Source organism: Pongo pygmaeus, chromosome 3, assembly GCF_028885625.2.
Source record: "Pongo pygmaeus isolate AG05252 chromosome 3, NHGRI_mPonPyg2-v2.0_pri, whole genome shotgun sequence".
Classification (NCBI taxonomy): domain Eukaryota; kingdom Metazoa; phylum Chordata; class Mammalia; order Primates; family Hominidae; genus Pongo; species Pongo pygmaeus.
The window spans coordinates 131,748,106-131,776,051 of record NC_072376.2 but is presented as its reverse complement, the minus strand read 5'-3'; the positions used below and the strand labels follow the sequence as shown (position 1 = coordinate 131,776,051).

The 27,946-nt window shown below is 38.2% G+C and overlaps 1 protein-coding gene across 3 annotated transcripts in view; it reads right to left on the bottom strand.

Moving 5' to 3' along the window:
- SYNPO2 (synaptopodin 2) overlaps positions 1-27,946 on the bottom strand; it is a 194,137-nt gene that overhangs the window by 24,339 nt on the left and 141,852 nt on the right. For 2 of the 3 annotated variants that reach the window (XM_054486063.1, XM_054486061.2), the window contains one exon: positions 363-4,208. The exons of the other annotated variant lie outside the window; for it this stretch is intronic. In XM_054486063.1, the coding sequence (XP_054342038.1) occupies positions 4,094-4,208 (115 nt within the window). In that variant the 3' untranslated portion in view covers positions 363-4,093. Of the gene's footprint in view, positions 1-362; positions 4,209-27,946 lie in introns of those variants that run through there. 3 annotated transcript variants of the gene reach the window in all.

The following is a 27,946-nucleotide window of genomic DNA, read 5'->3' as shown; positions in this document are numbered from 1 at the left end:
GGTTGTATGCATTCAACCAACATGTTGTCAAGTCATATTACCATTGGCTCTGCTTGTGCTTAAGACTGATTTTTAATATACTATGAAGGAAAGAAGTAGTTAAAAATATTATTAAAATATGTTTGGATCCTAAACTTCTTAACTTACACGTGAAATTAATTGTATTTTCAGGAATTTTTTAAAAAGTTTTTAAATGTTACACTTAAAATGTTGCCCCATTTAGCATGAAATTATTTTGATGTGTATAGAAGCTATCACAGAAAATAAAATGGAAAAATATGTGGTAGATAGGAGTAAATCTTTGTAGTAAAGAGTAATTCAGAACAATTTTTTATAAGAAAAAAATGAAAAGGCTCCTAAACTTGATTTTTCAAGTTACATTTATTACTAATATAATTTCAATTTTCTGTATGCATCTTTCAAATACAGTCTTTTGTGATAAACAGAAGTGGAAATGTTAACCTATTTAACAGGAGAACACGATTTTTTAAAATAGAAAATTGTGGACCATGTAGATATTAGTACTTTGAATAGAAATCTAATGTGAAAATCTACTTTCTCTTAAAAAAAAATTTCTGCAATTTCTCTCTGGTTGTAATAACTGCGCCTGTTTGATATAACTTTTTTTTTTCATATATATACTTGAGCCCTAATAGGTTGGCCCTTTCCAATGTGTATGATTGTGCCAAAATATAGAAGAGACATATTCAGAGATAAATGAACAAGAATCCACGCATTTAAGAAACTCAAAATACAAGACAAATTTTAAGTCATCTTAATGGATATTTCAAACACATGCATTGGTATAACATTTAAACCTAAGAAGGAGGAAAAGTGCCAAATTAGTGTCTCTATGACTGGCATGCTCTCCTTTTAGGGAAGGCTTTTTAATCCACAGTAAAACTCAAACTCTTTCTACCTATGTGATTGCTACTAACAAACAAATGCTTTATAACAAATGTGGTATGTATTTTCAAAGCAACTGCTCTTCTCTACACATGCTATTATTTTAGAACTTTTGTGAGAACAATAGTCATCTACATCTTCTCGCCCATAGGAATCAAACTTCACTCTGGCAGGTGTCCTGTCTCAACCATTAGCTTCAATGTGAGCAATCTAACTGTATTCATTTTCAAGTATACTGGAGAAGAATACCCACAGTACACTTTAGGATGATTTAACAATGGCACTTTGATTTTCAGGTTCATATCTGCAAAGTATGACTTTTCAAACCACTGATTTCTGCTACAAATATAGAATGTTTTTTTCTTTGTGAGAAATGTGCAGCTTTCCCACCACGTACTGTCTTTTTCTTAATGTCTAGAATAAATTCAGATAGCTTAATACAGATGATAATATTGATCTAGTGCATGCAGTAAGAGAGAAGTTTGTTTTATACTAACATGTAACAAGTTTAAAATGTCTCCTCTCTATTTTGAGTCTGCTGACAATTTTAGTGAATAACATCTATGTCAACTAATGGAAATAACTCCTTGCACTTATAAAAGAAAGCAATGAAGTAGAACGTGGCCCTGGCAAGCCAAGTACTTTCTGCTAAGTCTCTCCTATCTTAAAACATTCAAATCTAAAATGATTAAACCACTATAATAAATTTTGAACCAAGTAAGGCTTTTATGTGGGGGATTTCTGAGAATTTGCTAACTAATCTATACATCAGGCGTTATTTTTTAGGATTCTATAAAAACTCTTGGGAGTCAATAATTACATCTTACACCTTGATAATTTAAGATAATTTAACAATATAACCTTGGAAAGTATTTATCGTTTCTTTTCTCCATCACTGAACAATTTTATATCTGGTTCTATCATCACTAATAGAACTTACTGTGATTTCTTTACTTTTTTTTTAACTTTCAAGATAAGGCCTTGGTCACTTGCACCCTGGCATTATTTTTAATTTTTATTCTGTGAAAGATACCATGATTATAAGAGACCATCATAACGATACATTCAAGAGCTAAAAAGTAACACAAAGCAAACTTATCACCTTTAAAAAGCTAAGGAAATTTTGAATACTCAAGATGGTTTTTTACTTAAAAATATTCTGGATATTTGCTTAAGATGACAAATACTTTTAATTTTTTTGTATTTAACACTTTGTGGGTATGGCAATAAGGAGCAGGTGTTTGATCTGATTATTTGATGGGCATGCTAACGAGGCATGTGTCATGGGATTGATGAAGCAGCTGCTTAACTTCCTCAGAACATCCTAATGACAACTTTCTAAAGAAGCACCACTTGTTACATCGGCTTCTGTGGCATGTTTTCTATAACTGAATAAATTATCATGACCTACAATTGCGTAATAACAGACATATTTATGTACCACTTCCTTAAATCCATTAATCGTTTTAAATCTTCACATCTACCCTCACTCCATGTAACACGTAACACAAAGCCTGCCGCCTAACAATTCCTTTTAGGACCTTTAATGATACATGTAGTGACACTAATTACCTAATCCACTCCTAAACGTAATCTGATATTTATATTATGAGCAATAAAAACAAACAATGCGTCAGAGGGCATTCTACAAATGAGAGAATCTCAGAATATCAGAGTTGTTAAGGATCTAAAAGATTAGATAATCCAATCTTTTCATTTGACAAATGGGGACACCTGAACCCAGAGTCTATTCCTGTCACAGGCATATATCTAAATCTTTCTGTTCTCCACACATCACATCATTCCTCAAAAGTCCCTCCAAAATGTATAATCTTATTCTCATGTGTTTATTTCTTTCTGAGAACTCCCACATTTTAATTCTTTTTTAAAAATCTAAAATTTATTAGATTTTTTTAAAAAAATGTTGCAGAAAGGCCAGGTGTGGTGGCTCACACCTGTAATCCCAGCACTTTGGGAGGCTGAGGTGGGCAGATCACGAGGTCAGGAGTTCAAGACCAGTCTGACCAACATGGTGAAACTTTGTGTCTACTAAAAATACAAAAATTAGCCAGGTGTGGTGGTGCATGCCTGTAATCCCAGCTACTCAGGAGGCTGAGGCAGGATTATTGCTTGAACCCAGGAGGCGCAGGTTGCAGTAAGCCAAGATCACACCATTGCGCTCCATCCTAGGTGGGACAGAGCAAGACTCCATCTCAAAAAAAAAAAAAAAAAAAGGTGCAGAGAAATACTTAACACCAAGGAAAATATTTTTATAAAATAATTGCTCACTGGCATGCCCCTATGAGAAATTTTTGCAATGTTATATTCCTCACTGTTATAGGTAGTGATAATTAGCACACACATATTCCATTAATTTCTTCCTGGACTAAGGTGCAATGAAGAAATACTTAGTTTTACTTTAATTGAGTAGAGTTTAGTTGCATAGACTACCTATAAATGGAATCAAAATTATGAATTACATATAAGTGCCAGCACATCAATGCAGATAGTGAAATTTTCTTCAAAGTAATGCTCTATGGATCAGCCAACAAGGAAGTATTCACACTCACCTGTGTGTGTGTGTGTGTGTATATTCACATACATATACACACACACACACACACACACAAACACAAACTTAGTTAAATGACTTATGAGAACAAGCCAAGACCAAAAGTGAATCTAAATCTATTAGAAAAGTTTAAAACCCTACAAAGGAGCATTTTTTAAAAAAACTACAGTTGGCACATGATCCACTCTTCTAACTTTCATGTTTGGCGTCTCCATCCCCTTGGGTGTGGGTTGTAGTTGTGATCAGCTACTGGAAGACAGTAATCAGACCTGGTTTCCATGGACATGATTTCGGAATCATTTCTTGAAGCCTGCCTATAATAAGCATATGGCAACTGTGAACCATATTGGGAGTTGGTGGACATATTATTATTGGCTGTGGCATTATACTCTTGCCTTCCACATGAGCCCATATAGGCCTTCTGGGTTTGAGGAATATAGGACAGTCTTTCATTCCAATCCTCTGGAGGCCCTGGAAGCACCTTCCTCCGAGCTGCTGAGACCACATTTGCCACAATGGATTCCTGGATGTTTCTGGGTCTGAAAGCATCATCCACTAGACCTAGAGGAGACTTTGCTGCTGCTTCCCAAGGAGTTGGTCTCTTGTTTGCTTTCTCTAGTCCATCAGTTGGTTTACTAGAGTAACTATAAGTAGGCTGGTATACCCAAGGAGATGTAGAAATGGTGGGTGGGACTGATCTTCCAGGAAGAGAAAGGGAGCGCCCACTCTCCTAAAAACAATGAAAATATTAATATATCTCGTTCATTTTGGTTTGTGCTGATTGTTACTCCAAAGTATTCCTAGCACCATTACCAAGCACTGCAAAAAATAAAATAAAAATAAAAATAAAAAAAATTAACCCCCCAGAATGCTTAGTCTTAAAGCCAGGACAGGCTGCCTGTCCCCACCTTTGCAAAAGTGGGCCAAGTGCAAATGGTGGGCTGCCACTTGATCCTGCCTTTTGCACTTGGCCCTCTTAGTTGCTCCCCATCTGTGAACGCATAGCCCCAGTTGCTGTCATCTGTCTTAGGCATAGTCACTAGGGGCAGGGCAGGGGCTCTGTCATCACTAGGAACCACCTTTCCTTCTCTCTGCCCTCCACATAGGCATATGTGAATTCACATCCCAACCTCATTCCTATCCTGCTTTCCTGGTACAAAATAAACGAAACCTATTGATAACCTCAGAAACAAGCTGTAAATTACCGAGCTTTTTACTCTTCCCAAGTGACTTTTAATCTGTTATCTAATTTTGGTCTAGTGAATGAATATAGCAAAAACAAACCAGAGCTCCTTAGATGCAGTTAACATTACTGGTATGATTAAATGCCTGGCCCTTTTCTGCTCAAAATCTATTTATATGGTGAAGATCACATGGATTTTTATTTCCTAAGTGGAGTGTATTGCCTTTGTCTCTGAGGGAATTACTCCTGCCTCTTGTTTAATTTGCATTTTGCTTCCTTTCATGTGTATTACATTCCTATTTCTTTGAGAGTTTGTATCCCTGCAACATTCCTCTGTGTATACTTAATATTCAGCTTGACTAATAACACAGCAATATGATTAATTATTATTATTATATAGAGTTGAGGTCTCACTCTGTTGCCCAGGCCGGAGTGCAGAGCATGATCATGGCTCACTGCAGCCTCAGACTCCTGGGCTCAAGCAATCCTCCTGCCTCAGCCTCCCAAGTAATTGGGACTACAGGTGCACACCACTATGCCTGGCTAAATTTTTAAAAATCTTTTTTACAGACAGGATCTCCCTGCTGCCCAGGCTGGTGGTATTAGACTCCTGGCCTCAAGCCATCCTCCCACCTCAGCCTCCCAAGTTGCTGGGCTTACAGACATGAGCCCCGGTGCCTGGCTACACCAATATAATTTAATGAAAGCTCTTGTGTTCTCATTCTCTCCTTTTACTCCTCTGCATTTCTAGGAATGCTGATGGCTGGCTATCCACATTACATCTTCACACATTCCAATATGCATGAGGCTATGTGAGATAAGCTCTTGGCAAAAACGCAGAAAGGGTACACCTAGGGGACAGGAGTATCAACTTTGAAAGTATCAAAACATCCTGTTTCCCAACAAAAAACATTACCATGCTTAAAAATGTGCTCTAATTTCATAAACAGTTTCAACAGCTTTTCTCTTAATCAAGTTCTTAACTTTAAAGTGAATATCAATACCTGTATTTAGGCAAAATATCTCAGATTCAAATGTTTCTTTTTTTTTTTTATTAGGTACACAAAGAAGGTAGATGGTTCATTCCTGGTTTCTATCTGAAGAATAAGGGGTTCAATATAATAAATCTTGATTCTCTCATTTTAGTCATTTAAATTTTACTTACAATGGTTGAATCTTAGCAAAAACTTGCTTTCACTAATCTTGTCTTAATTCAGAACCACTCATAATTCTACTTACTCTATATTTGGGTGAGGTGTGGGGAATCCTGACTTTTAGTCACCTTTAAGGCCTTAGTTTCTATTTCACATTATGTATGTGTTCATTTCATAAACTCATTTAACATAAATTAACATATTGTACACCTAATATTTCCAGGTATTCTTCTATAAGCTGAAGACTTAAAGATTATAAAGTCCTTGCCCTCAATAAGCACACAATCCAGTACTAGTTTTAGCCCCACAGTAGCTGAATTAAGTCAATTATAGAAGACCAGTTTGGGCCAGTGCAGTGGTTCACGCCTGTAATCCCAACACTTGGGGAGGCTGAGGCAGACGGATTACTTGAGATCAGGAGTTCAAGACCAGCCTGGCCAACATGGTGAAACCCCGTCTCTACTAAAAATACAAAAGAATTCTCCAAGGCGTGATGGCATAGGTCTGTAATCCCTGCTACTCAGGAGGCTGAGGCACAAGAATCACTTGAACCCAGGAGGCAGAAGTTGTAGTGAGCTGAGATCACACCACTGCACTCCAGCCTTGGTGACAGAGCAAGACTCTGTCTCAAAAAAAATAAAAAAAAAATAAGAAACAAGATCAGTTTAGAGAAGATAGAGAAGAGACTCTTTAACTGTCTTGACAGGAAAAAATAGGAAGTTTTCTAAACTGTGAGAAGTGGTAAGACTCAGTGTGATAAAGAGAAATGTAGCTGTCTGCTGTGGTGTGTGTCTGTATCTCACTTTTGTCCTTTCTATGGAAAAGTTAGAAAAACACTGGTCTACAGAGACCCTGGGAGAGTTTTCAGAGTCCCATGATTTTTCTTTGTGTGGTCTTTGATTATGATAGAGGCAGGAGGCAGAGAAATTCTAGGCAGACAGAGGTGGATCCCTGGTGAAACCCCACCTTCAAGCCAAAATAGTCTGAAACTTACAGCCCAAAGTGAGAACTTCTATTCCTGTTTGCCCATTCTCTCCTGATTGGTTCTTTGTGAATAGTGTCTTTTTACCAGTCGAATGTTGCTTTTTCCAAAACTACCTGCGGCCCACCCCACCCACACCCTGTGCCTATTATAAAGACCCCAGACTCAGTCGGTAGAGAGAGAGATGGCCAGACCTTAGAGGAGACGGCCAGACCTTAGAGGAGATGGCCAGACTTCAGAGAGACAGCTGGACTTCGAGGGAGATGGACAGACTACAGAAGAGATGACCTGACTTCGGGGGAAGACAACCTGCCCATCCCCTTCGCTGTCTAGCTCCTCTCTCCACTGAGAGCCATTTTCATAGCTTAATAAAATTCTCTGCCTTTCAATTGTCTGTATGACCTCATTCTTCCTGGACGCCGGACAAGAGCTTGGGACCCACTGAGTGCAGGTACTCACAAAGGCCATCACACCGCCCTTTGCCCTCACTGATCAAGAGCAGCCACCCCACACAATGAGGCAAGAGGCCAACTGAGCTGCTAACAAACCACCATCTGTGGACAGCAGAACTAAGAGAGCACTGTAACGCTCCCTCTGGGGCTTTGGGGTCACAAGCACCCCCACCTGAGCACCGCTGTGGGCCCCACATGAAGTTTGCTCCTGCCGGCGCCCGGAGTGGCCAGCCAGATCCCACACTCGCTTACTCGTGTGCTCCCTCCCTCAAGGGGTTGAGCACAGTGGGCTGAGTAAACAGGGCACCCCTGTTGCAAGTCTGGCAAAGAGGCTAAAAAAAATCCTGCATCAGATGTAGCACCTTGAGGGACTGCTTTAGTCAGTTATTTAGGTATTTTAAAAGATAGAAGGCTGAGGGAATGGCAATAGGTAAAGGGAGCTAAGACTTTCCAGAAATCTCGGTGAGGCCCCTGAACATATATACAGGTGTTTAATTTACTGGCCAATAACTGGAAAAAGAAATAATTATCAATACACTTGCGAGTATTAAGTGCTATGTGAAAGCATACATTGCAGTGATAAGACATCCAAAACATTACACGAAAGAGAGGAATTATTTTTTGGTGTTTCTGTCATGTACTGAGTTTGGAAATATTCAGAAGAATTGAAACTTGACAGAATTTAGAAAGTTCAAAATATTGTTCAGTGATATCCTATTAACAAAGAGATGAATGTGCAGGGAGAAAACTAAAATATTGAGGTATGGTATTGAAAGAGTAAGCCAAGGCTTTCTGAAGGGAAATTAAAACCTAGGATTGAAGCTGAAAGCAAAAATCTCACGCCAAACATGCAGATGACAAATGTTAACAGCAGCGAGGAAAGAAGAGCGACCAGCTCAATGAGCAAAATGACCATGGCTCTTCTACATTTCCCCAGACTGACGAACATGCCTTCACATTCTTTCAAGTGCTAGTAAGAGAGGATAAAATGATAAACCATTTTAGGTTAGAGATCCAACTGGGATATAAATAAATCATTCCATAGGTACAATGTAGTTTCTGTTTGTGTCCAAAATATTGAAAGCCTCTAGCCTCTACTGGCACCCATACTTCTAATTTTAATGTATTTCCCCAAAGCAATTTTCACAGTTTTTTTTTGGTGCTGTTTCCTTCTGTCCATCACAGTTCCAAGGCTCAGGCTGTTCTCTGTTTGGCTGGCTGAATGAAGCCATGTGATATACCCTGAGCCAGAAATGACCAAAGGAACCTGAAAGTAACAGAGGTCTTTCTTTTGTTTTGGAGTTTGAACGTCTGACTCTGGAATCCTAGCATAGCATGGATTAGGTCCTGGGTTGTCACTTCCACCATGGGTTATATCATTATCAAGGGAATTTAATATTTTTATATGAGAGCACTTAACTGTAACCAAGATGTTAAATTAGCTTTACCCATCAAATTGCTTCTTTCTGTCTCCCACTACCTTGTAAACTTTATTTAATAAAAAAAAGTTTTCCGCTGCCACTGGAAGAAAACTTAGCAGATCCTGGGACATTTTGCTTACTTTTAGGAAGAGTTCAATGGTTACCTTAAGTTACTCAAACCAGTTTTATTTTGAAATAGATGATTCCATCCCCTGAAATAACAAACTCCAATTTCAACTTTATTAAAGTTAAATCTCCTCTCCTTCCCCAGCTGGGGCCTGCTTCAGAAAGGCTGCCTTCCTTCAGGGAAGGAGTGTGGTTGACTTCTTCACTCTACTTCCACTTCTTCTCTCAGGTCGCTACTAACTCTGCCTTCTGGCCCCCTGGGGTTGGAGGAAAAAAAGGAGTAGAATAAAAGAGGAGAAGAAAGTTTTTACTTGATTTGGCAACATCATATTCTGGCCTCTTACTCTTGGGGCCAGACAGGCCCAGAGAGGGACGTTGTTATGGGATATTGAAAGATTCCCATCACTGGGGACATCTTACCTCTAGTCCTTGATTCATGCTAATTCTTCTCTGTTCTAGGGGGTGACTTTGGACTCATCCTATATGCTCCCTTAGGAAGCTGTCTACCTACAGTGTGTAGCTACTAGGATCCATCTGCCCCCTCGGAGAGGCCCCAGGTTGACCCTAGCTGGCTCTCCCTTGCTCCTAGCCTGGACTGGCCTGGTCCATGAGGAACACTCACATCATTTGCCTGTGGGGATGCAGAAGAAAATTTCCTGGTTCTGTGCCAAAACAGTTTGTCAGCCTGTCCCTTTCCCTCCAAATTTCCTGAGTGGCACTCAGACCCCACTCTGACCTCCTACCCATCCTTATTCAAGTATCTCCCATGAAGTTCTCTAAGAAGACACTTTGAAACTCTTCTCGCACACAGCTTGAAGTAAAAAGGTGAAATCTCCTCCAGGCCACCTACTCCAAACAAACACATCTTCAGCGCTCTGGAATTCCTTCTCACAGAATCCTCTCTCCTTGCCATAATCAAACCCCTTTTAATCACTTGGACCTGGCTGAAGGCTTCAAGAATTGTGGAAGTCGTTTGCTACTATATTCTTTGTAAAGTCTGCATTTGAATCTGGAATCTCACTTCAGTGAGCAGCATCTGTTCTATCTGGGGGCCTTGGGTAAAACTTCAACATCCTGTCATCTCATTTTCAGTACAGTACAAAGCTCCCTCTCTCCTATTTTTCTTTTTAAAGTAAAATATAAGCTAAAATTGGAAATATTTTTCTACAAATCAATTCCAAGAAATTTCTCTAATAACTTCCAATAAAGTTGAAAACTTATACCTCACTGAGTCTTTTCTCTAGAGAAGAGGGGTTACTTGTTTCCAGAGCATCTTGGTCAATCCTTAGGCTCTAGATTTTGGGAATTTCTTTCTTACATTGAATCAAACATTGCTTCCCATGGCTTTACCCCAATGATTCTGCTAACATGGATTACATCTACTTGTACTTCTATGCAGCCATTCCTTCATGCATTCCCAGTTTCTTCCACCCTCCTTGAATATCTTTACTATCCTGTTGCTATCTGTTATTTTTCAAACTAAGGAGAAATAATATCTATGTCATTCATTCCCTCAAGTTCTCCACATCCTTCTTCCTCCAGTTTGTTGGGCAAGGCTAATGCAGGTATAATATCTTGATCTTCTTAAGTAGATGTGTGTACATAAACACAAGGCCACACGCTGAGTGAAGACATCATTCAAAATGACTGAGGGACCATGTCATCTGGCAGATGGTATAGTTAATACTGCATATGGAACATTCAGTCTGTGTGCATTTAGAGCATTCTGTTCTTTAATTATTCAACCCACGAGAGCACACTCCAATCTTTAGCTGGCCCAATATAATGCATGCAAGACTCCCACTGAACTCATGAGTCATCTGGTGTTATATAGTCCCACAAAAGGGCTTAACACTAAGGAGGCATTTTTCTACCTCTGCCTTTAAAAATAGCCAACATTAATAGATTGCTTATTGTATGCCTGGCAGTGGGGGCTAATTTCTTTATGCGGAGTGTTTCATGTAATCGTCACAACCCCATGAAGTAGAGGCACTATTATTACCCCTATTTTTCCAGAAGATAGTGAGGTTTGAAGAAAGTAAGTAATTTCCCCAGGGGTAGAAAGCTAGTAAGTGTTGGGGTGGAAAATTGAACCCAGGCAGGCAGTCTCATACCAAAGTTCCTAAATCTAATTGGACTATACTTGCAACGATATTGTTTTGAGAGAATATCTTTTTTTTTTTTTTTTTTGAGACAGAGTCTCGCTCTTGTCGCCCAGGCTGGAGTACAGTGGGGTGATCTTGGCTCACTGCAACCTCTGCCTCCCGGGTTCAAGTGATTCTCCTGCCTCAGCCTCCTGAGTAGCTGGGATTACAGGTGCCCACCACTATGGTTGGCTAATTTTTGTACTTTTAGTAGAGATGGGGTTTTGCCATGTTGGCCAGGCTGGCCTTGAACTCCTGACCTCAGGTGATCTGCCTGCCTCGACCTCCTAAAGTGCTGGGATTACAGGTGTGAGCCACTGCACCCAGCCTGAGAACATCTTTTTTTAAAAAAAGATTCAAAACCATGCAAACTAAATGGAGTAAGATCTTAGAAATTTTGGAAAAGGTCATTTAAATTTTGATTAAATTTGGATTAAAGAATACTGGCATCTTGGCATTTGTCACAAGAACAGGCAGGTGACCAGGCCATAGGGAATACAGCACATCATATTTAAATGCACTTCTGCTGCATGAAGGTGAGATATCCGGGGCTCTGCATGCAGGAGAAAAGCTCAGAGGAGCTGAGGGCCTTCCTCAGCTTAACATAAACCATCTTCTCATGTCAGTTAAATGTTGGTTTATCCACACAGCTTGTTAATAAAACAGCTTAGTCAGCTTCCTTGTTAAACTGTCTAGTAACCAATTTAACTGGCAGGGAACACTTGACTTGTAAAAAGAAAGTGTAATCTGAGGTTTACTTAGCACAAAGAAGTGAATTTTAAAGCAATGTGAACAGTCCTAGAAGCCAAAGAAGATAAATCTGATGTATGTGTCATGAGTCAAAGTTTAAACTATTTTATACCATAAACCTTGAAAGCGATACAATTCTCTTGGCTGAAACCCTGCTTACACATGCACTGTAGGGAAAGGGGCTTCAACTGATAAATATGATTTCAATTCCTTTGACTCTTTTCTCTCTTAAACACATGATCAGTAAATGTTCATCACAAACATAAACTTTATCATACACAGATTCTGGGAGGTCCAAGAAAAGTGAAGAGGAATAAAAAGTATTCCTTTTGCCTTTTTAATCATGGATTAGAATTTCTGAAAAGCAGAGGTCCTAGAAGGGATACACAAATAGAAACCACAGGTATTCTCCATTTTTCCATTTGCTCAAGTTGAAATTTTGGGAATCTGTTGACTGCTCTCCATCTCACACTCCACACCTGATCTGTCAGCACTGACTTCAAAATACATCCACTATCTGACCAAGTCTTATCAACCTCCACTGGTAGCATCCTGGACTAAGCTACCAAAAATTCTCACCTGGATTATTGCTACTGTCTCCTAATTGATTTCCCTAGTTTCATTCTTGCTTCCTTTAGTTTATTCTTAATATGCTAGCCAAAACTACCCAGTTAAAACTCAAGTCAGATTATGTTATTCAGTCTACTGATTAAAAACTTCCCATGGCTTTTCATTTCAAAAAAGGAAAAACCACAGTCCTTTCATTGACATACAAGACCCCACAAAATCTGCCAACTAGCTCCTTGCATTATCTGACTTCATCTTCTTCATGTTCTCTTCCTCTCACTTTCCTCCAGCCACACTGGCCTTGAACCTTGAACCCACGAGGTACACTTATGCCTCAGGATTTTTGTACTTGCCAATCCTCTGGATTTTTGTACTTGCTCACCCCAGGTACCAGCACGACTCCTATCTTGTTTTCTTCAGGACTTACTCAAATATTACATGATCACTCAGCTTGGCAATTCCCTCCCTCTCTCAAAATTCCTTACCTTTCTCCCCTGCTTTAATCCTTCCCTTAGACTTACGCTCATCTAACATAATAAATATTCTACTTAATCATTTTGTTTATTTTTCTCTGTCCACTAGAAATTAAGGTCCATCTAAGGGTAAAGGTTTTTGTTTCCTTAAGGCTTCCCTAGAACAGTACTTGGCACCAGAATAGTAGCTGCTTAGTACATATTTGTTGAATGAATGAATGATAATTTCTACATCAGGCTGTCATAAACTGAAAATTTGGTTATCTTCACCAGAATTTTAGGTCAGTTCACAAGATGTAGCCCCTCTCACACATCAGTTACATGTGACAAGGGACACAAGCAGAACTATCCCCACCACCTTCAATATATGCAAACCAATATGCACCCCAAGTCATGTTCAACAAGACAGACAGGATTAGTCAATATTTATGAACAAACCAATTTTTCTAAACAGGTGGAAGATCTTTAACGTTCAAATAAATGATTTGCATTCAGGTCAGTGGAAGTTTAAGTTTCAAACAGCTTTGATTTCACAATTGAGAGAAGTCTTAGAAAATTATGCATGAACCCTAAAGAGAACCTGAAATACATTTGCAAGGTTAAATAAATAAGACCTAAGAAGAAAAAGATAAAGGAGATTGGAATTAGTTAGGGTTGAAGAAGAGTAAGCTGAAAGTTGATTTACCATTTATCATGAGACTGCAAGTACGTGTTAGGAAATGGCAGCCTCTACTAACTAATCTCTTAGAGTCACTCCCAGCCCTAATGAGCCCTCAGTGACAATTTTCTTGACAGTAGAAACAGTTCAACACTGGAAAAAATTTCTGCATAGAGATATAGAATCCCTTTACCTAAAGGTCTTTAAATATAAAACAAACGCTCCCTTCAGGTGATTTAGATGCAATCAAGCTTGAAGTTAGAGGATAAAAACACTTTGAAGGTCATTTTGTTCTAGTCTCAGTAAAATAGTCTTTTCCTCATTCCCAACACTTGCCTTCTTAAAGAGGATTTTAAGTTTACTTCCACTAACTGGAGTTTTTGGAAATTGTGTTGTAGGACTCTCTTATCTAGAAAACGGAAGAGAGTTTCTATTTCTTTCAGCAGAAGTACACAGTATCATTCTGTCTGCCAAGAAGGGCAGATAATTAGGACTAATAAACCACATTTTTGAATAGAAAAGTGGCCAAGTAATCACATGTTGTTTAAATAGTTTCATGGGCTCGGTGCAGTGGCTTATGCCTGTAATCCCAGCACTTTGGGAAGCCGAGTGGGTGGATCATCTGAGGTAAGGAGTTCATGATCAGCCTGGCCAACATGGTGAAACCCTGTCTCTGCTAAAAATACAAAATTAGTCGGGCATGGTGGCTCATGCCTGTAATCCCAGCTGCTTGGGAAGCTAAAGCAAGAGAATCACTGGAACCCGGGAGGCAGAGGTTGCAGTGAGCTGAGATTGTGCCATTGCACTCCAGCCTGGGCAACAAGAGTGAAAGTTCATCTAAAAAAAGATAAATAAAATAAATAGTTTCATGAATGCAGTGGACATACTCTGACATCAAAATAAGAGACAGGGTCTTGTATGTAGCATATCATCTTGATTCTGTTACTCACCAGTCATCTTAGATTAACTTTTAGATTAAATTTTCTCTTCCAAAACAATAGACTTTTAAATAAAAAGTTTTACTTCCTGCTTCTAGGAAATCTCTTTGTGAGAAAGCGTAAGGCTTGTAAATGACAATGGAGGCCAGCATCTTATATTGGAAAGAATGGAAACTTGGATGTCACGTTGACCTGAAAGTTCTGCCTTTGTCTTTTGTTATCCATGCAATTCAACTTCTCCCAGACTTACTTTCCTTAACTGTAAGATGGAAGTATTGCTGGCTACAGTTTCAAGATTATGGGCAGAGTAAAGTGTGTTTATAAATGGAATGCCACGTAGCCCAACAAATGGTGATTACTTTTGTTATTGTGGGAAGAGACTGTGTGGCCCTAAAGGTGTCAGAGACCTGGCAGGACCTTTTGTTCAAGAGGCAACTGCATAGGCAGGCTGCTGACCCAGGACAAAAATAGGAGGGAGACTTGCCTTTGAAGTGGCATTAGCAGTGCACGCCTCCGAGGCTGCTGTGCCAACCCTGGCTGCCCTCCTGTCATCAGAACGCAGGCAGCTGGGCTGGCCAGAAACATTGCCACTGACCTCATCTCCCTGCTAGGTCTAAGTGGGCCAAAATATACACTTCTTGATTTTTTTTAAACCTTCTGTTATAAAAGAATAAAAATAATGATACACAGTTTAAGGTCGAGAAGACCAACATGAGGGAGGAATGTGTGCATATACTTTTGTTGTCTCTTTCATCTTTGAAGCAATGATAATAATAACTAAAACGTATGAAACTTTTACTATGTACTAGCTACAGTTCTAAACACTGTATTTGTTACCTCAATTAATCCTCTCAACAACCTTATGGCCTCCATTTTGCAAATAAGGAAAGTGAGGCATGTAAATTAGGTTATTTACCCTAATATTACCCTAAATTAGGTAATTTTCCCTATACAAGCACATACTGGCTTGTATAGGGAAGTTGGAGAAATAAAGCTCTAGGTAATAAAATTTTATTTAAATAACGTATGTTAAGGCATTAACTCTGTTAACAGAAAAAACTACTATACCAGCAATTTTTGCCCTCTTACCTTTCTTTCTTCTCAAAAAAGAAGTATGTCACTCTACAAGTTAGAGCCTGTGAAAATACTTGTATTAACATAGACTGTGTTCTATTTAAGTAGCTGGGATTGCTGTTTTAATTTTTTGTAATTCTCGAGGAACAGCCTTACTTAAGTTTATTTTCATAAAACTCTAGTTTAATTGGTTCAAACATAAAAAATAAATGTTTAACACATTTCAAAATATTTTCTGAAGTTCTCTCTTTCCTCAAAAGATTTAAATAGTAAACGTCATTCATTTAGATTCCCACGGTAGAAAAAGTGAATAATATATATAAAAAGTTCAGATTTCATCAGTTTCTATGGAGAAAAAAGTAATTTTCATAATAAACAAAGAATGTTGATCTTGTTTAAAATAAACAATCCTTTGACCTTGTGGGAGTTTTTTGGGTTTTTGTTTTTTTGAGACAGGGTCTTGCTCTATCACCCCCGCTAGAGAGCAGTGGTGCTATCATAGCTCATTGCAGCCTTAACCTCCCAGGCTCAAGACATCCTCTCACCTCAGCCTCTCAAATTACTTCCAGTGAGCCACTGCACCCAGCATATGGGAAGTTTTTGTAGAGAAAAATGTTGGTACCTGGCACATGGTAAGCACTTAATTTATTATGAGATTCATGACTATCAGTATAGAAAACTAACATGTTTTATATTGTATTCAGTTATAATTATGTGACTGCTATTTGAAGTGGAGCCAATAGCCCTTAAGCAAAATTATTTCCCAATTAAAATGCCTTTTGCTTTTTTAGAGAAAAATCTCATCAGTTATGATGTTAAAAACAAGGATTCTTAAGAAATATGTGCATACCATGTAACAACCTTGATTTGGCCTTTGCACAATAACATTCCCAAAACTTCCCACTGATGTGTTTAGAAGCATCCTCTGTCACAACTTCTAATTACATTAAAAATCTCTGACAATTCAAAGCGAGTTAATGGCAGTGACGAAGACACATCAGCAACTATATAGTGTGTGACAACATAATTTCACAAAGATGTGGAGAATACAGGATGAGGAAAATGACTGACATGGCCTTTGTAACTGCTTTTCTGTCCACTATGTTTCTAAGCTTATTAAATGGAAACTTTGATTAATATCCTGGGCCCTGGGGAAATTGTTTAACCTACTGTTCTTTGAAAAGTGTAAGATTTACTCCCTATCATATTTATGTTTTCCTGGTCAAAAGCATGACCCCAGAGTGAGGTTTAAAATTAGGAATCTTAATCACTTGAACCTGGGAGGTGAAGGTTGCAGTGAGCCGAGATCACGCCACTGCACTCCAGCCTGGGTGACAGAGTGAGACTCCATCTCAAAACTAAAATAAATAAATAAAAATAAAATTAGGGATCATAAATCCAGCTCTTCATCAGGAAAGGCATCAACAGCTTGTTTTCTTAAGCATAGAATAGAAAAAAATATGCTCAATTCCCTTATCACATCTCTGGTCTAAGTGATAAGTTTTATTTAATGATATCTTTCCTGTTTGAGGGAATTTACACAATAATTTCATGCATGTCATTTCATTTTAGAGACATGGAGATGCCATAAACTATGTGGGATTTTCAAATGTATGATTGTTTTGCTGGAGGAGAAACATGGGTAAAAGCAAAGTATGCAATGATGGTCACAATCATGTGCTTTTCAAATACAAATGGGAAACTTAGGAAACATCTTTTATCAGAAGTATCCCAGTTACATTTCTTCACAATAAGCAGCATTTACTTCCATTGAAAACACTAATTCCAGATATAGTTGTAGTCTGTCATTAATCGCTGAAAGGATGTCTCGGGAGGTATTGGAATTCGTGTCTACTTATCAAACATTTGAAATTAGAGACCAAATACTTAATTTTGTCCATGGCTTTAGCTGCTATTACACCTAGTTTTTATTAGGATAGCTTTTTTTTTGAGACGGAGTCTGGCTCTGTCGCCCAGGCTGGATTGCAGTAGTACGATATGGGCTCACTGCAACCTCTGCTCCCCAGGTTCAAGCGATTCTCCTGCCTCACCCTCCCGGGTAGCTGGGATTACAGGCATGTGCCACCATGCCCGGCTAATTTTTGTGTTTTTAATAGAGGTGGGATTTCACCATGTTGACCAGGCTGGTCTTAAACTCCTGATCTCAAGTGATCCACCCACCTCAGCTTCCCAAAGTGCTGGGATTACAGGCGTGAGCCACCGTGCCTGGCTGGCATAGCTTTCTTAATGCATTCATGAAGCTGCAATGTATAATTGTCTAGAGATAACATTGCATGTTAATACTACGCAAATTTTGCCATGTAGACCACACATTTATTAAAAGGATCTCATTCTTTAGTATTCTCCTGACTTCTCCCCATCCCAAAGTTTGCCTTCATTTTGATTTGATGTTAGGTATTTATTGACTATTACAATTGTTAAACACTTTTTTCACTTTTAGTATGAATTCATGCAAATGCATTGATCAATTTACAAAAAACATGATGAATTAGCTAAAATACTACATCAGCCCTCTTAACTGCTATGGATATGTAATCTTAGCCTAAGACAAAAAGTAACTTCTGGAGAGACTAAAATGGATAGGCCCTCATCAATACACATTTGAGAGAAAGAGAGGAAAAGAGAGATCTTTTAGTAGTATGTATGTCTAAATTCTTAAGCAATTATCCAAAACAAAAACAAAAAACAAAACAAAAAAAACATGGCAGTAAGCCGAGATGGTGCCACTGCACTCTAGCCTGGGCAACAGAGCGAGACTCTGTCTAACAGCAAAACAAAACAAAAAAAAAAAAGAGAAAAAAACAACCAAACAAACAAACAAAATACAATGAACAGATCAGTCATTCATTGACCACATGGCATCATACCTGTGCAGTGACCTAGGTTCCAGCATTAACCCGTCATTTATAATATCCAGCTCTCCCATTAGTCTTTTCTCCTCCCACTGGTAAATGTACAAACATATATTTCACATCACAGAACTTCCAACACGTCACCATCTTTTTTGTTTTAGAAATAAACTTCAGTGCCCCAAAGTTTTGAAAACAATGTGCTTGTTAGGATCAAAGCCGTCACCAAGTGGGCCAGCCTGTTTCTTTGTTCTGTACACTCTTGTAACATGTAAGCAGCCTCTGACTGATTTTGCATTTTGTTGACATACTACTCTATTTGCCAAGATTAATGTTAAAGTTAAACAAAAATATTGGGCTCTTTCCCTATGATGCATAAAGTGCATGAACTTCCTTTTTCTTTTGAAAATTTTATAATCGTATTTATTTTCATTTTAAAAAGCTAATAAGCATTCAAAGTGCTTCAAAATTTTCCGTTAGCCTAGATCCCAAAATAAGAATGTTTAGATTACTGCCAGATAGATTTAAGCTAGTTATTAGTAAGAATATTTTGGATTTGGAGATAAAGAGTCTAGGGCCCAACAGCCAAGGGAAGTCATACAATCTTTTTCCCCAGAGATAAGAAAAAATAGCCAAGGAAATTCAATCTCTTTTCTAGATAATAAAATTGTATCATTCTATTCTATTCTATTCCTAGAAATATTTATACTCATTCTTGATTAGAGGCAGGGGGTCAGATAAAAATCACGTCTCAAGGCCCCCTTTAGTCTTTTGTCTTTTTTAAAAAAATATTCAAAGCAAATTGTAATGCAACGAGCTTTAGAATGGCTGTCTGTGAAGCACTGAGAGGCAAGGAGAGTTTGCTGCCATCTCCTGGACGTTTGAAATAAAATCGGCAAGATGAGTGCTTCAGCTCCTGTTCCTTTTAGACAGGGCACTAAGACTGTGGAAGCAGGTGCAGTTTACAAGTCTGGCTGTCTCTGACTGGATAAACAGGAAAACTATTTATGGGTTTTAAAGAATGAAGTTGACTTAAGTGGTTTGCATGTTAGAAAAGTGTTATTCAAAGTGTAGTTCACAGCCCATTAGCATCAGAATCACCTGGGTTGTATGTTACAAAAACAAATTCCTAGGTCCCACCCAAACCTAGTAAATCAGAATCTCTAAGGTGGGGCTATCTCTAAGGTGGGCAAATCTTAATTTTACACTAGGAACAAAAAGTGGAAAGCTACATGTTACACTATGAAGGGAATAGTTTGCTCAAACTAAAGTGCTGTATACAAAGGAAATCATATTAGTTCATTCAATGTAAAATTAAAATTAAAAGTTCTAAGTAATATATTTAGTGTTGCTCTTTATTTCAGTAATACCACCCACAATGACTTGTGACATTTCAGTGAGTATTTCATAATGCAGAATTAAAAATCTAGCCCATACTGGACTTACGTGAAGAATTATGATCTGCACCATTTGATAAACAGTAATAAGTAATCCAACCACAACTGACAGACTCTGAGTGTGAATTAAAAAAAACAAAAACAAAAACAAAACTGCAAACCAAAGATCTAATTGTGGAAGGATTGGAATGAAACCTTAAATTAGTACTTTATATTAGTTCAACCAACTCCTTAGAGATTCTTAGCTCTAGAAAATGGTTTTGTGAACATTTCTTTACCAGTGTTAGATATACTAAGTGAACAAAGAACGAAGGGGATTTTAGTGCAGTAAGAGACCTAGTTTTGCTTTATTTTTAAATGTAATTAAATGGCACAAAAGGAAAGCAAAACTAAATCAATTTAATAGTATTTGAAACAAAAGCTATTCTGGATTCAGATAAAATTTTAGAATCTCAGCTTGCTTTGATTTTTTATCTTCAAGATGAGTCTTGACTTCTGCTTCTGACTCAGAAGGATTCTAGAAGTACCAGAAAACCCACAAAAATTCCCTGGGTTTGAAAGGCAGCTGGAATATTAAGTTCCTCCCTATGCCAGTGGCTCAGCTTCTTAGAATTGTTTTTCATCACTTGCCCTGAGCTGGGAGTTTGCTCTGTTCAGGCCGAGGTTTCACTCTTTCTGTTTTTGGAAAGTGATCATGCCTCTCAGGCAAGGGGATCAATTACTCTAAAAAGGCCAGGTTGCTGACCCTTTGTCCTAGGACAGTGTGGAAAGGAGGGATAAGGACAGCTGTGAGCTACGCCCTCCTAGGTCAGCCCAACTGTTGCAGGTCTGAAGTGGGGTAGTCTCAGGGATAGGGTTGCCAACTGCTCCACTTTCAGTGTAATAGGCCTATTTAAGCTTCAACTATGCTACCAGGTTACTCAGGATACCAACTATCCTGTTTAGAGAATATGTTTGGTTTACAAACATTTCCCCAGAAGAGCTCTCTTCATATTACTAAGTCCACTACATTCATTCTATTTAACATTGTACTTTGAACTGAAAACAGTGTCTTTATAGTAGAGGCTCAAAGCTGATGTTAAGTTTATTTTATAAAAATATTGAACCAGTCTTTTTGAATCTGGTCTCATCTTTGTATACCACGAAAAGAATGCTGGCACAATAGATGAACAAAAAGCAGGAAAAAATGGACAAACAGGCTGAATACAGAGGAATGTAAACATAGAAACTTCAGTAAGAAGAAAAAAGAGAAGAAACAAAGATCTCTCAATTAATGACTCCTGGGAATAGATTTCTTGTGTCAATGTGAGATTTATAGCGACACTCCTTTTACTTTTCCTATTTTAGTTGTGGGTCTCAAACTGGGATTCATATTAACAGAGAACACAAAAGAACTTGTTTAACTGTGTTTTCCTCATTGGAAGTTTTTAAAATAGTAGCTATTGCTTATTGAGTGCCCCTTAGAAGAAGAATAATAACTAACATGTGTTGAATACTTTCTCTGTGCCAGGCAGTGTTTTATATACATAATGCATATTGTTTCATTTAATCTTCATAACAACTTGTGAGGTACACCTATTATTGTCTTCATTTCACAGCTGAGGTACTGAAGCACAGGGCAACTGAATCCTTTGTCTAAAGTCTCCCAACCAGCAGGAGGCAGCATGGGACTCAGACGCAGGCAGCGTGGCCCTACAGCCCACACTCTTAATCACTACGAATGTACTTCTTGTGGGCTCAAGGTTTACACACCTTATCTCATCTAATAGTATGTGAAGTTCATTTAAGACCTGATTACCTTTTGCTTTTCCTAAATTAAAAAAAAATCTTGTATTCTTTTTAATTTACAAACTGGAAGGAACCTTATTCTCTGCATTATTGTTACTGAAATTTGAGGGTTTCTCTCATCACTATTCTGTTCTTCCTTTATTTGCCAGGTATAAATTACCATAACTCTGGTAATATGTGATGCTAGTTGGCTGGAAGCGGTAGGTGTTTGAGGCATGTGGTCTAGTGCACTGTGGGAATTTGTTCAATGGAAACCACCAAAATGTTGAGCTGGCCTTCGCCATTATTGAGTTATAATAAGCAAATAGGCTGATGGAGATAAAAACTACAGCTTTTCCCCATGTACCCTGTTTAAAAATGTCTATTGCTTGGAGCTACCAAACTCTAAGATGTTTCAATGTTTCTTACTTTGATTTAGAAGGTTTAGTGTAACTTTGGAGTTATCTGAGACATGTAAAACTCATCACTTCTGATGAGCAGTTCCTTTAACCTGTGACCTGAGTCTTCTTGCAATCAGGGGAGGTAGTATAGCCTTGTGATTAGATGATGGCCATGGAGTTTGACTGTTGGGTCCCGAGGCTTACCCCTACCATGTTACACAAGTTCCTTAACTTTTCTTTACCTCAATTTTCTCATCTTAAAGTGGGATGACAATAGTACCTACATCATACTTTCATCATTTTGTGGTGACAAAAAAAGTGCTTAGAGTTGTACCTAGCACATCTTAAGCCCCCATAATTGTTACCTTATTAGTGGTTCTATGATTTTAAATTAAGGCAACAAAGCTCTGCAAATATAATGAGTTTTTACAATTAACCTAGAAGCTCACATCTTCTTTTTTTGAAGTTGGTGATGGGACTGTTCCAAACCCATGTTTAGAATCTATCACACTAGTTCCTCAGGAGATGTTTTCAAAATAACAATGATATATAAAAGGAAAAAAAAAAAAACTACTGGAAAAAATGTAAGGTTTAAAAGTGTCCTTGCTGGGAAGTCTTTGACAGAAATAACTGTTGAGAAATCTTCCACTGAGGAATCTTTGAGGTGGGAAGCGTTTGCTGCCTCATGCACTTGACTGCTGTCCTGACTGGGATTGGCACCGTGGCACTCTAAGATTCCAGGGGTAACTCTTTTTCAGAGTGTAGTCTGAAATACTGAAAACTTGTGACTCCCTCAGCATTATTCTGTTTAGAATTATTCTTGTTGAAATGCCTTAAGTTATTATTGGTTTAGTAGCAAGCCATGCTAGGTGCTGATTCACTACTTAATAAGAAAGTTCCCTGAGTTACATTTAGTTAAAATGGCAGAAAGCCAAAGGGAGCACTTCCTTTTATGCAGAGTTTGATTATGCTTTATTTTTAAAAATCACATTCTTCCCCATTCCCAGCCAACGAACAACACCTATTCATTCTGAAAGAAGAAAATGAAAGAATTTTGAGAAGTCACACAACATTGCTGTCAATTTCATTTTTTTTTTACTAATAAAACAGATGCTTCTTTCTCAGAGATGGGATTTCACTTTCAACATGCGTCATAGCATCTGATTTTCTGAGCCATCTTGGGAAATGGAGTCTTTCCTAATGTCACTGAATGTGGTCAAAGCCACCTAGGAAGCAGAGACAGTAGGCTCTTGGTGAATCAGTTTGGGAAATTCACAATTAAGCAGTCTCAGGGAGTGAAATTCCGGGGTCTGATGAGACTGTGGAAACCATGTGGTACTGTAGGGAGAGCACAGGTTTGGATGCCAGACAAATATCTAAACTAATCCTAATCCACTGCTTATAAGCTTAGTGATTGTTGCACAAGTTGTTTAGCTTCTCTGAGCTTAGATACCTCATCTGTAAAATGGGAATAATACCTTCTTTTTAGTGTAATTCTGAAGAATAAATGAAATCACAGTATAATTGGTTAAGAATTCAGGCTGCAGATTGAATCCAGGGGCCATTACTTAACATTGTATGATCTTTGGCAAGTTACTCGGCCTCTTTGTGCCTCAGAATCTCATCTGTAATCTATAAAATGGGGATAATGATCATACCTAGCTCACAAGGACTGCTGATTAAAAGCAGTAATCTGTGAAAGATACTCAGCACAAATCAGGGCCCAAATTTTGTGCTCAGCTAATGTTAGCTATTATCAAAACTTACGTAAAATATTTAACACAGTACCTGTGTATAGTAGAAACTTAATACGTTAACTCCTATCTTTTCCTCAGGACCCATGAGATTATTTGAATGACTGCCACAGCTTCTGTCCCCACTCATGTCACCCTGACTTGAACCAAAATGCTTGATTCTGGGTTGTTGCGTGGCCTTGATTATTGCACCAAATAAAAGTATCAAAGGTTCTCTGACTTCTACCATGTATCCTGAATAAAAGACAAATCAAAACACTATGGCTTTTGTTATTTACTTCCAAGACGAACATTTTTCTGTTTATTCTTAGAATGTGCATTTTTTTTTCAACTCAGGGCCAAGTACAACCTTTTGATTTTTAAAATTTTTTCAACTCAGGGCCAAGTACAATCTTTTGATTTAAAAAACTTTTTTCATGAACAAACCATCAGTAGTTATTAAGGAGCCCAAGAAATAGGAGCTGTGAAAGCAGGATTTCTTCGTGTTTCCTTTGAATGTTGTTATTTTGAGTATTATCATTATCAGGTACAGGAAGAAAGGTAGGCTGGGAAGTAGGTCCTTACGATATCTTGACTATGGATCCCAGATTTATATTTCACCTGTCATGGAGCACACATGGACATAATTTAGATAAACATGTCAAGAATGACATAAACAGAGGTAAACACAAGGAGCTTTACATTTGGAACCAAAAAATAAAAATTAGAAAAATTATTACTTATATTAATAACAAAAAATTACTTAAACTCTAGGATCCTGTAGAAGTCTAGCTTTCTCCCCTGTACACTTGGGATGCACTTTATTGGCTGGCAAACCTTTGATAAAATCAGAAGTCTGAGAAATGTCTGACAGGATTTGATATTTAAAATTAAATTTCTCTTTATTCAATTGCCTCTGAGTAGTGCTGTGATTTCCAAGTGCCAGGTAGTTTGGTGTACAAATATACATACCACAGAAACATACAGTTTTTAAAAAAATTAAGAAACTGGCTGCATCTGACAACATCAAGAAAAAAAGATAATTCTGACTCAAGGGCTTCTCCAGAAGATGGGGTTTCATTGGCATGACACTCATAGGATGACCTGTCATTTTTACTATTTTTTCTAGAACCATAGAGGGATGACAGTAACTGGCTTCTTAGAGCAATTTTGCCTGGTGTCTGGATCCTGTGGGAATTTATTAGCCTGCTTTGTGGCCCTTGGCCAACCCTGGTAGGACATCTAGAGAAGAATTCAATTCTGCTTTTTCCCAGAATAATTGTTGACTAATTCGGCAGCACCGAAGTGTCACAGGCGTCTTTGTGTCCCCCAGAGTCCAATGATATGTGGACCCAAGACCAGCGAGGGTCATGTTTCTGGGAATACAATGTTGATTCTTAGAATTTATATATTTTTTCTCATGAACTTATAAAAATGTTTAAAAACAAACTCAACAACCCTGATTTTAAAAGGGAATGAGCACACGCCCCACGACTTCCCTCTAGAAGCATTTTAAGCATTTAGCTTTTCAAAAAACAATCATTTCTTTTTGATGACCATGACTTCAAATGCCTTGCCTGCTGGGCCAGTGGTGACTCATCAAATAGCAACTGATTTCAATAACTCACCCTTAGAATGAGGGTACTTGCAGGAGCCCTAGTTTATAACTGGATGAAATGATACACAGCAAAGGGCCTTTATTTGAGAGATTAAATCTAAACGCAGACACTAACAGCCATGTGTCTTCTGCTCTTAAGAGGGTTTACTGTGAAAGAGCCACACAGAGTGTTCAACATGCCTCTCAGCAGCCAAATGACCTTCAAAATTCTTTAACCTCGTAACTGCAAATAGGAAAATGGTCTCACACACATTAGTCCACCCCCTTTCAATGTAAATCAGGTGTTTTGTTTTGTTTTGTTTGACATCTCAGATGTGGCTCTTGCTGCCAGGCTAGAATTTAGGCTGTGTGATAATTCTCAGCTGTACTACAATGCCTGCTTCTTGAAAGAAGTCGGCACTTTCTAGAATAGCTAAATAACCTGGGCTTATTTAAAAGAAGTATTTGTAACTCAGATTGGTTTTCCTATGGTTAAAATAAGTGCTTCTTGTGAAAATTAAATAAAACAGTTAATTCAAAGCCTTGATATACGTTACCACTAACAATCATACTAAATATATTTTGAAGTACAAAGTTTGACATGCTCTAGAATGACAACCCAAATGTGTCTTATAAAACACGTTCCTAACAAGGTATGCTTTACACTACCAATGCAGAAACTGTGTTTTTTTTCCTCTCTAAAAAACAGGATGTGTCAAAATGATAAATGTTCTAAGATTAAAGTGGCAATGCTCAGATTCCCAGTCTTACCAGTTCTGGGATTCACTCTGCCCTCCTAGAAGACTGAGGGGAATATGCTGTACTTACATGTCCATGGAACCTTCCTTCCTCCTAGAATCCCAAGCGTTATGCAGATTCACTACAGCACAACATTCCCGTCAGGAAGAGAGGTGTGACACATGATTAAGGGGAAACTTGTGGAAAGAGAAATGTTTAAGGTCCTGCAGAAAGTCAGTGACCGTGATGACCTTTTTCATTTATATTCCAGTGCCTGTATTTAAACCATGCAGTGGATTTGGGATAATATACATAAGGCACCTAACATAACATAGGAACTCAGTAAATGATTGTCGCTCTTGAGCTGGCAATGAAAACCTAGTTCTTGGATGCTCTGCCTAGAAATTATGCTAAGGACTAAGGAAGAGGCAAAGTCCAAAAAACTAAACAAAAACTGCCTCCCTACACCTCATAACCAGCAGACCAACCAATCAAGCTAATACCAACACAGCTAAGCCAACAACACTCAGATTGAAAATGTATCCCGTGGGAGGGAGGCTGAAGTCTGGAGGTCTAACTCTCCCTTCTGTCACACTGACATCACTTCCTTGGCCCCAACCTGAAAGGTGGCACATATAGCCCCCTTGTGGGTAGACAGGGAAAGCAAATTCCTCTTACTCCAGGGAGCTGGTTAGTCCTTCTCCCTCCCACTTCCCATCTCCCTCAGAGTGAGGTCAGACTTTGTTGTGGATATTGTTTTGGAGAACTTCCATCCTCTTCTATAAAGTGGGACTGTATGGTCCAAGATGAGACCTATGCTGCCAGTGCCCAGCTGAAGTTGTAGATGCTTTTACTGAATGCCTGACATGCCTCTTACAAGGTTTTTGGGAACTCCAAATAGTCCTAGGATGACCAGAAGGCATAGTCATGTTATTTGCGTCTTTAGTTATCAACTCCAAATAGTGGCTCTGCTAAGATTGCCACCTGTCCAACAGGAAATGGAAAGAAAACACTTCTCATTCCCGCATGCCACACCACTAGACAACTGGAAATACTTCTGGGTCTTTACCATCCTAGGATACTTTTAAGCCGATGATCTCAAACTGACTACCTGTGTGTTCCATGTCTTTCCTCTAATTCATGCCATTCTTTAAATGCTATGTTAAGAATGCAAAGCTATAAAAATGATTTTTTTTCCTGCTGCACCATAAGAAGCCTTTTTTGGTTGTTCTATTAGAAAATAATTCAAAATGCAAGCATTCAACAAATTTCCTTTGCAGGGAACAAGTAATACAAACAACTGTGTTATATAAGGAATAGATTGCTTTTTTCCTTTATCCTGTATTAATCTTAATTGGTTTCCCAAAAAGGCAAATAAGAGACCAAGCTACATCCTGTGGTTGTAACCTCTAGGTAAATTTCCGCCAAAAGCAATGAAAGATTTTCCAGAGAAAAAGCAGAAGAATCAGCCCCATTGTTCTGCAGCTGACTTAATTCTCCTCTTTATGTTTTAGAAATACCTAAGGATTACAGTTTTACAATGTATGGAGAAATAGATATGCTAACAACAATGAAATTGTTGTGGGAGCCATATAGAGAAATATCAGAGAAATTATTTAGATCAGAATAGCTCATACAAGGAAGTTTTTTTTAAATATGGACATTGAACAGATAAAGGAGACAGTAATATTTTAATAGGATAGTGAAAAATATAGCAGATTGACAGTGACAGCAGAAAAAGAGCAGGAATACAGATATTTTCAGAGCATTAAAATGGTACTGTGTACCCTCAAACCAGGCAAGTTTTTCTGAAAGGTCTCTAAACATATCTCCTGCATAGAGTAGATGATTTTCCTTGGAGCTGTCATAAATGCTTTATAGTTCTCTACATTAATTCATGTTGAATATTTTCCATGGTTGGTCAGACTCAGACTTAAAATAGATCTGAGAAAGGTCTTCAGGTTTACTTTCAGTACCATTATTCACTTCATAGCCAGCTGGGTGACGACATGGTGTGTGGCCAATTCAAGTTTACAAGGTAAC